The sequence below is a fragment of the Podarcis bocagei genome (assembly GCF_964188305.1).
Source record: "Podarcis bocagei genome assembly, chromosome: 3".
NCBI lineage: Eukaryota > Metazoa > Chordata > Lepidosauria > Squamata > Lacertidae > Podarcis > Podarcis bocagei.
This window is the reverse complement of record NC_138127.1, coordinates 3574615-3587140: the sequence shown is the minus strand read 5'-3', so window position 1 is coordinate 3587140 and position 12526 is coordinate 3574615. Positions and strand designations below refer to the sequence as shown.

At 46.0% G+C, this 12526-nt stretch overlaps 1 protein-coding gene across 2 annotated transcripts in view; it reads left to right on the top strand.

Moving 5' to 3' along the window:
- OSR1 (odd-skipped related transcription factor 1) overlaps positions 1–10996 on the top strand; it is a 22471-nt gene extending 11475 nt beyond the window's left edge. For both annotated transcript variants that reach the window (XM_081189217.1, XM_081189216.1), the window contains exons 2-3: positions 4672–5352; positions 9872–10996. In XM_081189217.1, coding sequence (XP_081045343.1) covers positions 4706–5352; positions 9872–10007 — 783 coding nt within the window. In that variant the 5' untranslated portion in view covers positions 4672–4705 and the 3' untranslated portion in view covers positions 10008–10996. The remainder of the gene's footprint in view (positions 1–4671; positions 5353–9871) is intronic.
- Positions 10997–12526: the final 1530 nt, after the last annotated feature.

The following is a 12526-nucleotide window of genomic DNA, read 5'->3' as shown; positions in this document are numbered from 1 at the left end:
CTGCGCTTTCGCTCCGCTCCTTTTTTGCAGCAGTTTGGTGCGCGCGCGCTCGTTTTACTGTCGCTTTGGGTGTGTGTGTGGGGGGAGCAAATTCAAAAAACAAACTTAGCAACAATAAGTTTCGATCGAGAGGCTTCAAAATCCCCCCCCTCCACATTTCTTTTATTTTGTTTGGGAAGAGCTTTCCAAGCACCCGTGGCAGAGCATGGGCGTGACGTCACAGGGCAAGGCTACCCGTCGCCGTTACGTCAAATGCAAACTATAAAAGGAACTCGTTGAGCGCTAAGCAGAGGCAAATGCTCTCTCTGGTTGCAAGTTTGCGCTGCGTCGTGGGTACGCGCAGCGCGATCCTCAGCATGTTTACTCAGAAGTTAAAGGCCGCAGCTTTGCAGCAGCCGTTAATCTGCTGCGGGCTCAGAATAAGTAGCTAGGTCTAAACCCGAACATGTGCAACGATCGTAAATAAGAACCAAGGCCCATGTAAATGCAATTATAACATATTTTGGGGGCTGTTTTATTTCCCCAAGCATGGAAAGTATAGGCACTCTCGCACAATTATCGCCGAAATACGTTTTCGGCTGCAGCCTTAATGCACGTGTTTTAAATCTCACAGAAATCTGCAGGACTTTGGTAGGGGTTGATTTTTTCTAGATCAGGCTCCAGATCTTTAAGCATCTGTACTCCGGCATAACTGGTTAAAGGACAGCTTGCCGAGGCCGTCAGAGACCTTTGCAAACCTAACCATTCCGCCGCACGGGGGACGCTTCTGAGGCGCTAGTTGACTGATGTAAATCGAAATCAACCTCTCGCTTTGAAAGCGAAGGGCAGCGTTCTGTCCTGCGAGTGCAATTCTGACCCCAGTCCCCGAATCTACCCAAGTCTTTTGCCCCTATGCTAAAACACGCTGCAGGCTTCAATCCGAGGGCCGAGCGCGCCTATTGAATGACAGCCCGCAGGTGTGTGTGTCAATCACCTCCGTGACCATTGGGCCCTGGATTTCAACAATGTGCATAAAAAGTCCGATCGTTTGCAGGTTTTATTTCGTATTTTAGGACAGTCATTCTCCTCCACCCCCCATCTCCTTCCGCTGGAGAAATGAGACTGAAAAGTACAGCCTTGGCTTAAAACTCCTGCTTCCCCCAGAATTGACAGAAACACTCTCTAGCTTTTATAGCTGATCCGAAATCAGGGGTGCCAACTTGAGTAAAAAAAAAATTGGGAGGAGGGACAGGTAACTCATGCCCGAACAATTGATCGCAAGATGTGGTGTACGCACACCATTTGAAAAGCAATGCCCATCAACTTTGGGGGGCGGCCCCCTCACATATTTTATGGGGGGGGGGCCGAAGGGACCTCAGTTCTGCCCTCCCATAACAAAAGTCTACCCCCCCCCCCTCAATAAAATCCTGGCTACGCCCATGACCTTAGCCCCGGGGTCGTTCTCCTTGCTTTGTGCACGCGGGTCGATCCCCAGGGCCGTCCAACAGCCTAGAAAACGCCTCTAAATTTCCTCTCGCTCTGGTCTAAAGCGACAGTTCTTAATTTACTGTTGCTATCAACTGCCATCCCACGGACACTTAACAGGAGGTAAGGAGGCGCCCATCGAAGTAGCGACAAGGAGCGATGACTTCCTCCTGGGCGTGCAATAGGGTTGCGCGGTCCCTTTCCCTGCCTAGACGGCTCCTGTTCACCCCTAAGGAATGGAGTGCATAGGAGCCAACTCCTAGGGGCCGAGGGCGTCTTCGCTCCCCCAGTAAAATATTTGAGGGGTCCACCCCCCAAGTTGATGGGCATTGCCAATCAAATGGTGTGTCCCGCGTGATGTGCAATCTTTAATAAAATACTGCGTGGGGGTCCCGATAAACCCCGCCCCATAATCAATCGCATGACGCAACTATTTAAATGGCAATGAGCATCAACTTTGGGGAGGGCCGTCCATGGGCGTGGTCGGGGGGGCAGCTGCCCCCTAAATTAAGTAAATAAATAAAAACTTAACTAACTGACCAACTGCATCGCAGATAACTCGGTTCCGCCCCCCAACACACTGCCTGCCCCTAAAATAAATCCTGGCTATGGCCCAGCCCCCTCAAATATTTTATTGGGGGGTCCAGAGCCCCCTCGGCCCATAGCTGTCAACGTTTCCCTTTTTTAAAAGGGAGATTCCCTTATTCCGAGTAGGTTTCCTCGCAAGAAAAGGGAAAAGTTGACAGCTATGCCTCGGCCCCTAGCAGTTGGCTCCTATGTAATCGATTATGCGGGGTGGGGCTTGTCCCCCCCCTTTTATTCAAACTGGCACCCCTAATGGGGTGTGCGGGATTTTTGTCTCGTTTTGTAGCAATGGACGAGGCGAGGGAAGGAGGGGGCCCCGACGCAGAGCTTTGAAGTCAGCTATGTTAAATCCTTGTACTCTGCTTTCCAAAGCAAATTGGAGGTCAGAGTTGAAGCGGAGCGGGGAGCAGAGGAGAGGGCAGAGAAGCCGCGAGCAAAGCGGGGAATTTCCTGCCTGAATGAAGGTCCAGGCCGTCCAGGTCTTCTTGCCAGCAGCGACACGGACCTCGCGCTGCCTGGTCTCCAAAACCAAACTGGACTCTCACCTTCTTGGGTGGGGCCAAGGGGCGCTGGCGCGTTTGCAGCGCATCTGTTAGAACTGGGTTGCGTCCAAAGGTCCTAGGGCCAAGGGGAACACAACCTGCGTGTTCCTCCTATGCGCCGTTTAGGGGATGACACAATAAATAAAAAGCAGTTCCATCAACCCCTGGTATGACCAAGAAACAAGGCCTTTTTGTGATGTTGCCTCTGTATCGATGGTGTCGCTTGAGAAGCTGAGTGGCTCTTGTGGATTTTTGGGAAAATATTTTTTATTAAAGATTTTATTGAATTACAAAAGAACATGCAATGTCTCCCCCCCCCCTCAAATCATAGAGTCTCTTAGTTGCGTTCAGTGTAAGACTCAGCTCTTGTTAAATTACACAAGAGGCAGCTAATTTTGGTGGCTAAAGAGTAGCAGAAGTTCTACCATCAAGAAATCAGGGGCACAGCTATCCATCCCAACTTCCAGAAGGGGTGTTTCTTCCTATATGCAAGCTAGAAACTCCTGCCAATTATTACTGTGGCAAAAACATTTGGGGACACCAGTTCTTTGCCTCCCAAATCTCCTGTCTTTCCCTCCCCCTTCACAATGGGTAGCACAGGGTCTGATGCCCATCATGATACATTTAGTATGCAAACAGCAGCTTCTTGTGAAGTGAAGCCACAGCTGAGAGTACCAGCGGTTTCTACAAAAGATTTCATCTTGTTCACTGTTGAGGACCTCTCCCCCACCTCTCTTAGTTTCTGCCCATCCTTACTTTCTACTTGGGACAGGAAACATTCTTGCATGCATTTTATACTCTTTTAAATAACTCCTTTAAAAGACAAATAAGAATACAGTGGTACCTCTGGTTAAGAACTTAATTCGTTCCGGAGGTCCGTTCTTAACCTGAAACTGTTCTTAACCTGAGGTACCACTTTAGCTAATGGGGCCTCCCGCTGCTGCTGGCACGCGATTTCTGTTCTCATCCTGTTTTTAACCTGAGGTACTATTTCTGGGTTAGCAGAGTCTGTAACCTGAAGTGTCTGTAACCTGAAGTGTCTGTAACACGAGGTACCACTGTACACAATGCTTGTATAGCACTTACAAGTGTTCAGAGCACTTCACATGCATTCATAGAATTGCAAAGTTGGGATCATGAGAGTCTTCTTGTCATTGGAACCAACTCATAGGGGGCCAAGGTCCCTTCCGCCCTCCCAATAAAATATCTGAGGGGGGCTGCCCTCCCAAAGTTGATGGGCATTGCCATTCAAATGTGGTGAGGGTGCCATATCATAGAATAATAGAACTGTAGAGTTGGACCCTGAGGATCATCTGAAATGCAGGAATATGCATCTGCCCCATACGGGGAACGAACCTGCAACCTTGGCTTTGTCAGCGCCTCTCTCTAACCCACTGAGCTATCCAGGCACATGATCAATTATGCAGAAGGGGGCTTACCTGGGGCCCCCAATATTTTATTCAAGTTGGCACCCCTGCATCTTGTCAAACCCCTTGCAATTCAGAAATCTTTTGCCCAACGTGGGGCTCGAACCCACACCACCCTGAGATTTAGAGTCTCATGCTCTACCAACTATGGGCTGTCCCACTCGTATCCTTGGAATCCTTACTATTACCCCGTGTTGTTGCAGATGGAGGTGGGTGGCTGAGTCTGAGAGAGAGAGAGAGAGAGGCTTGTCTATGACCCTCTCTGGTGATTTCATGGTAGAGGTGAAATTTGAACAAGTGGCTTTCAGATTCACAGCTTTATTTGTTCCAGTGTGAGAGCCAGTGTGGTGTAGTGGTTAGGAGCGGTGGACTCATAATCTGGTGAACCGGGTTCGCGTCTCCACTCCTCCACATGCAGCTGCTGGGTGACCTTGGGCTAGTCACACTTCTCTGAAGTCTCTCAGCCCCACTCACCTCACAGAGTGTTTGTTGTGGGGGAGGAAGGGAAAGGAGAATGTTAGCCGCTTTGAGACTCCTTAGGGTAGTGATAAAGCGGGATATCAAATCCAAACTCTTCTTCTTCTGTTCCATCCAGTAATCAGACACGTTTCTCTGTGTGTTTTCCCACTCCCTTCTTTCTCTCTTTCTTACAGGCACTTGCCTTTGCTGCCAGGCCTCTCTGCTATCATGGGTAGCAAGACTTTGCCAGCCCCAGTGCCCATCCACCCCTCCCTCCAGCTCACCAACTATTCCTTCTTGCAAGCCTTCAATGGTCTGCCCGCCGTGCCTTCGGAACATCTGCCCAACCTCTATGGCTTCAGCGCCCTCCACGCCGTTCATCTTCACCAGTGGACCCTGGGCTACCCGGCCATGCATTTGCCTCGTTCGTCCTTCGCCAAAGTGCCCGGCGTGGCCAGCCTGGTGGACGCCAGGTTCCAGCTGCCCGCCTTCCCTCTCTTCCCGCATGTCATCCATCCCAAACACGAAGCTGCCAACATGCCGCTCAAAGCCAAGCCCCGATTTGACTTTGCCAATCTCGCTGTGGCAGCCACTCAGGAGGACCACTCGAAACTGGGACAGATCGATAGCCAAGGCTCCCCTCCAGGCCTGGGCTCCTTGCTCGAGGTGACCAAGCTTTCACCGGAGAAGAAACCCACGCGGGGGAGGTTACCTTCCAAAACCAAGAAGGAATTTGTGTGCAAATTCTGCGGCAGGCACTTCACCAAGTCGTACAACCTTTTGATCCACGAAAGAACCCACACGGACGAAAGGCCGTACACATGTGACATTTGCCACAAGGCCTTCAGAAGACAAGATCACCTGAGGGATCACAGGTAGGCCTGAGCGTTTAATGGATCTGTCTCCTGAAGCCCATCTTAACTGCCAACAATTACAGTGTCTCATCTAGTAGCTATACCCAATTATATGTCGTGTATAACTGTTATCACAGACAAATGTGATGGTGCTACTTCAGTAAAAAATGCCCATTACACATCAGGTAACACTTGGATATGCTTAATGGTGACTCTCTATTGTGATTTTAATGCTGCTGCTAATAATAGTAATAATAGTAATAGTAATAGTAATAGTAGTAATAATAATAATAATAATAATAATACACTGACCATCTAGCCACTCTGGGCAGCTTCCAACACATACAAAAACATAATAAAACATCAAACATAAAAAAACCTTCCCAATACAAGGCTGCCTTCAGATGCCTTCTAAAAGTTGTGTAGTTCTTTATCTCCTTGATGGGAGGACATTCCACAGCACGGGTGCCACTGCTGAGAAGGCCCTATGCCTGGCTCCTTGTAGCTTCACTTCTCTCAAAGAGGGAACCACCAGAAGGCCCTTGGAGGTGGACCTCAGTTTCTGGGCTGAACGATGGCGGTGGAGACGCTCCTTCAGGCAGAGCTGGAAAATCCAAAAACGTTTTCTAGCTGAAATTTCAGCTAAGCAACAGATCCGTAAGGTGAAGTATTCCATCCTCTACTGCAAGGTTGGCAACTATTTTTCACCTTGAAGGCCACACTCCATTTGGGGCAACCTATCTAGGGCCACATGCCAGCAGGGAATAGTTAGCCAGAACAAGTGTAGATACACACACCTCTTTCTACCTCCAGTCCAGGCAAGCAAGAGTTCAATGATACATTCCAGCCAGGCAAAAAACACTTGGGAGATGAAATGAAGCAAGTGAGAGGTATGACCTGGGAAAAGGGTTCATGGCCTGGAGGACCACAATCAACATCTGCTCTACTATTACACCCTGTTTCCTACTGTCATGCCCAAGCGAGTAATGATCTGTGTGAAGGATCTCATATTCTCTTTCTTATGCAGAAAATGCATTTATTGAGTTTTTTGGGTTTCGTAATTGCATAACATTATTTCACCAAAGTTCACCTGCGTCAGGGTTGTACCATTGATGTTGGCTGGAAGGCTGTTTTCTGAGCAGATGACCAGGGGTTGCATCCACAATCCCCATGGAGAATATCATGGTGGTCAACAAACATTCATTCCTTAAACTCCTCTTCCTGGGGCTCCCTGCCCTGCACAGCTAACATTTCACTTCCTGGATCAGATCCCAGGTGAGGGAAACCCTGTCAGGGGCAGGAGAAAAGAAAGCATCAGGAGAGGATTCACTGCCAAAATTATACTTGAGGATTGTTTCCCTTCCCAAGTGTGAGCAGTCCTATGAATCTGGGAGTAAGCCTCATCTAAACTCAATGGAATTTACCTCTGGGCAGACGTGAATCGGATTGGGCTGTTAAATGACAAGCTAGAGCTGATTCACCAGTGCATCATGCAGATAAGCCTACCTCACCGATACATGTGGATCTTTTGCACCTGAATACCTGATTGAATGATGCGGAGCAGGGTTAGCCAACATTGTGCCCTCCTGATGTCATGGACTCCAGCTCCCATCAGGCCCAGCCAACATTGCCAATGACCAGGAACGATAGGAGATATTGAGGGTGCCACATTGGGTATCCCTGCTGTAGAGTGTGGTAGGGAGACCAATGGAGATGCTAATGGGCTTGATAGGTCCTAGGTCCTGATATCTGATGCCCTTAAGTCTTATTTGGCCATTTCCTCTAGTGACCATCACATGACTTGCCATGCAATCAGGGTTCTAAACCATGTAAGGAGCCAACATGCATATAGCTTCAGACCTTCTCCAATGCATGGAGGGTCCACAAGCACTGCCCTACTCTTCCCCACATGAGATGGCAATCTTAAGAAGGGACAATGGCCTTCCTACACATAGATGTACAGATAACTGCTTATGCAAGGGGAAACCAACAGAAGTTGATAGCAGTGGCAAAGGTCCTTATGAACATAGGAAGGGCTTTGTGTGTACCGAGTCAGACCAATGGTCTACCTATCACAGTATATTGCCTACTTTGGTTGGCAGAAGCCCTCTCCACTGCCTCAGACGGAGGTCTCTCCAAGCACACCAACTTAAGATCCTTCTAACAGCTGCAGATGTTGAGGGTTGAACCTTAGTCTTCATTATGTGCTCTTCTACTCTCTTACGGCCCCAAACCTTTCTATCTACTAATTATACGAGACAAAATGAGTGCGCATTTACACTTTTCATGAATAACAAGCTCACTTGGATTCCAAGTCTACCCTACCCACAGCCCAAATGAAGCCACGTATTTCAGCTGAAATCCTTTTTAGCCCAGTCCTGAGCGCATTTTTGTGGAAGCACGTTCCATTGAATTCAATGGGATTTACAGGATTGTGAGTTTAGTCCCATTTAGGATTAAGGAATGAAGGAAGATGCTTAAATACAGATAGACTTAGATAGCTCCTTTGTGGATCAGGGCATTTATTTGTTTAGAACTCTCTGTGATGTATATGCAACGTTCTTTCCCTCTAGTTTTGCACAGTGAGAATTTTTTTAGGGCAACTCATGAATATTATGTGCATGAAACCCACTGAAGACACGAAAAGTTTTAGCAGCCTAATGCCCAGCTACTCAGTTCTTGATTACAAGGACTGCAATCTTAGTCTGCAAATAGTCTTATTTATTCAGATATTATATGTAGGTTTGGCATGCTCATCCCTCGAATCAAAGCAGGTAGTGGAGAAAAATAAGCAAAAATCTCATTTATAATAAAATCAGTCCCCACCTGGTACTGATTCCAACACTTCCAGTTGTTTATAATAAAAACATGTCTATGCTACCTATTTAATCTGATTTCATACTGCTGTGTCCCTCAGCCAAGGAACTACGGACACGGTAGGGACATCAGAGAAAGTCTCAGCTGCAGAGGTGTCCCTGACAACTTAAAAGTCTCAAGGCAGATGGCAGCAAAACTTTGTGTATGCTAATTTCTATGCATAGGTGTACTTTGAGGTTTCTGGGCAAATAGAGTGGGTCTCACCAGAACTGCAGTTTGCCACAGCCCTGGAAGTAAAAATAAGGAACAAGAGATCTGGGACCCCAGGGCAAAAGGATCAGGCTCTGGGGTCTTTTGACCTTCCCAAATAACACCTCTGATCAGCACCCTGACAAATCATGCTAACTACAGTTCTCTAGAAGAAGCTGTGTCAGTTAAACTGGTTTCAAGCCAGTTTAAATGAGCAATGTAAATATCTGCCAAGGTACCAACCTAGATTCATGGCAAACTCCTCAATGGGACAGTCCCTCTGTCCTCTGAAAGGATCATATCCCCCTAAACATCATATTCATTCTACTTTCAGTGTTTCAGGGCTTTCCCAACAATTGTTTCCCCGCTCTGTTTTATTGCTGACAATTATTTTGTGCAGGGAAGCATGAGTGAACTTCTGAAGAACTTAAAAAAAAGAAAGAAACTGCAACACCCAGTAATAGATCCCATAGGATTGAAGCTCTACTTATTTAATTTATAGACTGCCCTGCCACAGAAGCTCTATAACAATGCATTTAGTTAAGGTGAACTGTAAGTTTACGATGGTTCTCATCTTACACCAGGGGCAGATGCCTGTATGTTTTCTGCTGCGGAGCTAATAGTGGTTTTCAATCCCTTTCTCTCATCACTGCTGCTGTTTTTGGATAAAAAGAAAAGTATTTGGAGATCTGAACACAGATTTCCCATAGTTCATCTCCCTTTATCCAAGGCTAACTGGATAGTCCATGTACAAACCAGGGATTTCAACTCAAGGGGCACAAACCAAAATATAGTTATAGATTGTGTGCTTTTTTAGGGTTTAACCAGACATACATTTCTCTGAAGTCAAAATAAAAAAATTCCTTCCAGTAGCACCTTAAAGACCAACTAAGTTAGTTCTTGGTATGAGCTTTCGTGTGCATGCACACTTCTTCAGATACACACCTTTCTCTGAAGGTAAGCCCCACTGAACACAACAGGACTTACTTCAGTTAAATATAGGATGTACATCCCGAGTCTATTGAAATCATTGGAAGCTGTGTGCATTTACTGTGTGCTAAATTGCAGCTGAGCATTTCAGTCCAATTATCTCCTGTAGGCAAGGGAGCTCTGGTTGTGTTTGATCCCATTCAGTTCAATGGAGAAGATGCCTCCAAAAACATCTCTCTTTGAACCTGAAGAACAACTATATATTGATGTGAATGAAAAAACTTCCATGTATTGAATTCTCCATGATATACTGAATTCTCCACGATATACAGAAGCACACAGGAGGCTCAGAGTGGAATTTCTAGGTCCTTATGTCCTGCTATTAGATTTTTCTTCAGCGTATCATTGTTCTCCTTTGAGAACTTTCACCAAAACTTTGACCTTCCACCTGTACATTGTAGCAAGTTAAGACAGAAATGTATGTTGGCCATCTGATCAAATCTAAAATCTCTCTCTCTCTTTCTCTCTTATTTTCTCTCCCCAGATATATCCACTCCAAAGAAAAGCCCTTTAAGTGCCAAGAATGTGGGAAAGGATTTTGCCAATCCAGGACTCTAGCTGTTCACAAGACACTTCACACACAAGTAAAGGAACTTAAACCTTCGAAAATGAAATGCTAAAGCTTCTAGCCCCCATGAACTTCACCCCTGGCATTCCGAAATTTAGACCAAATTCTTGACAGAGACATTGTGGAGCACTGAACACTATTAATTTTAAATTTGTTAAGAAAAGAAAAACTCAAACCCTCTCTGCACACAAACGCAGCCAGCCCAGCCTTCCCAAAAACCTGGGTGCTTCCGAGTTACACAGAGGAGTGTAAACCTTGCATGACTCTGCTAAACTTTACGTCAAAAGGTGGTGCTCAAGTATTGGAGAGAGGGATTTTCATTGTGTTATGAGGCAAACAACACCCAAAGTAGCTTCCTGAAGTTTTTGCTTTTCTTTAATTTTTAAAATTTTTATCCTTTCTGTATGCTTGTGTGTGACTGTTTAAAAGGCTTAGCATTCATCATACTTCCAAAGAGAAAATCCAGAAGATGGTAAAAGAGAAATCGGCTTCATGTTTTAGGCACTGCTGAGATGAGAAGGAAGATCGCTGATAAACTCTGTGCTTGAAAGGAAGCGAATGACCCTCCCATGTAACGGATCTTGCTGTCCTCTACAGATTTTTAACACCCAAGTCTTCCCATCAGTGGGTCTCCTTCCTGCGCACTGCGGCAAACATCCTGGGGTCTCTGTTTGTTTGTTTGTGGTCTAGTGCCTTGGGAGTGGTTTGTAGCTGGTGGATTTATTTAAACAAAGCCAAACACAAAAACACCGAAAGTGGGCAAAAGTTGACAACAATAAATCAAAGTGACTGCTGTGCCCAGTATGGTCTTAGTAGTACTTTCAAGTTAGCATGTGTCTGGATGGGGAGTGAATGGAATTGATGGGGTGGGGTGGGGGGTATTTGACAAATCTCAGCCTGAGAGTTTTATCCCCAGTTGTCTTTCCCACCCTCCTTAGCAGTGTAAATAATAATAATGAGACATTCCAATATGTTTTTGGTTAAAGTTATTGCTATTTGGCACTTTATGCTGATTCTTGATAATGAACATTTATCACTGGATTTATTTGTGTGCGTGCGTGTTTTTTTTTTTAAGTATTAAAATAAATTGGCATTTTACAGGCAAACGTGGCTGGGTGACCTTTTCACTCCCTCTGTTAAAAATGCTTTTAGCAAAGCCCGTGATTTCTGTCCAGACCTTACACTGCTACTATCTGGTATTGTTCTGTAGACACTGAATCTGTTAATGACCTTGGTTTTGAGAAGCACAGCTTTAATTTAAATGTGGTCTTAACTTTAACAGATAAAGGCAGCAGTCCTGTACCCACGTCCCAGTAAGCCCCATGGAACTAAGTGGAACTTACTTCAGAGTAGAAATGTAAAGGTCTGTATTGCAAGTTAACAAACGGAGACTGTGATCCTATGCGTACTTGGAGGTGACAGTGAATGCAGGGGACTAAATGCATAGGATTGGGTCCCAACATGCATAGGATTGGGCTGCAAAATCTATACTGCAGGATTAAGATGGAGCATTATAGTATTGCAATGGGGTGTTGCAATACTTGCAGGTGGGCAGATGCAAGCCCCATTCAACTGTACAGATATGCATAAGGCTGCAGTGCAAATCAATTTAAAACAGAGGCTTTTGCTTGAACAGACTTAAGAATTTAGCCATGAAGCATTGACCAGTGTAATCCTATGCATGTTTGCCCAGAAGTAAAATCCCAGTATGTTCAAGGGTAAAGGTAAAGGGACCACTGACCGTTAAGTCCAGTTGCGGACGACTCTGGGGTTGCGGCGCTCATCTTGCATTACTGGCCAAGGGAACTAGCGTTTGTCCACAGCTTCCGGGTCATGTGGCCAGCATGACTAAGCTGGTTCTGGTGAACCAGAGCAGCGCATGGAAACACCATTTACCTTCCCTCTGGAGTGGTACCTATTTATCTACTTGCACTTGATGTGCTTTCGAACTGCTAGGTCAGCAGGAACAGGGACTGAGCAACAGGAGCTCACCCCGTCACAGGGATTCGAACCGCCAACCTTCTGATCGGCGAGCCCTAGGCTCAGTGTTCAGGGGTCCTTTACCTTTACCTTTTAAGCATATACTGGATTGTACTGCCGGGGACCATCCATAAAGCACACAAATCTTTTTTAGGACTTGCTTAAGTCTCTTTTGTCCCTTGTCACACTTTGCCTGGTTCTAATATATTAAAATATATTAAAATTCAGGTTGCCATACACCTGGAATTTCCTGGATATATCCAGTCGGAAGCAGTGGCCAGGCAGAAATCGCTGAAATTTACGGATTTTCACTGTTTGACATATGGCAACCCTACACAATCTCTTCCAGGCATACTGATAATGTATGGATGGTGTTGTGAGGCTGCACTACTTAAAATGCTCGGCAATTCAGAACTATGGTCAATGTGGCTTACTCCCAGGGAAGTGCATGCCTGCAGTGGCCAGCTCCCTGTGCAGGATTGCAGCCCTAAGCTACCTATTTAGAAGTTGTTTCCACAAGGTGACCACAGCTCCATCCATCCACATACTCAAACCATGGATGCTCATTGTAACACCAGATCAAAACACTTC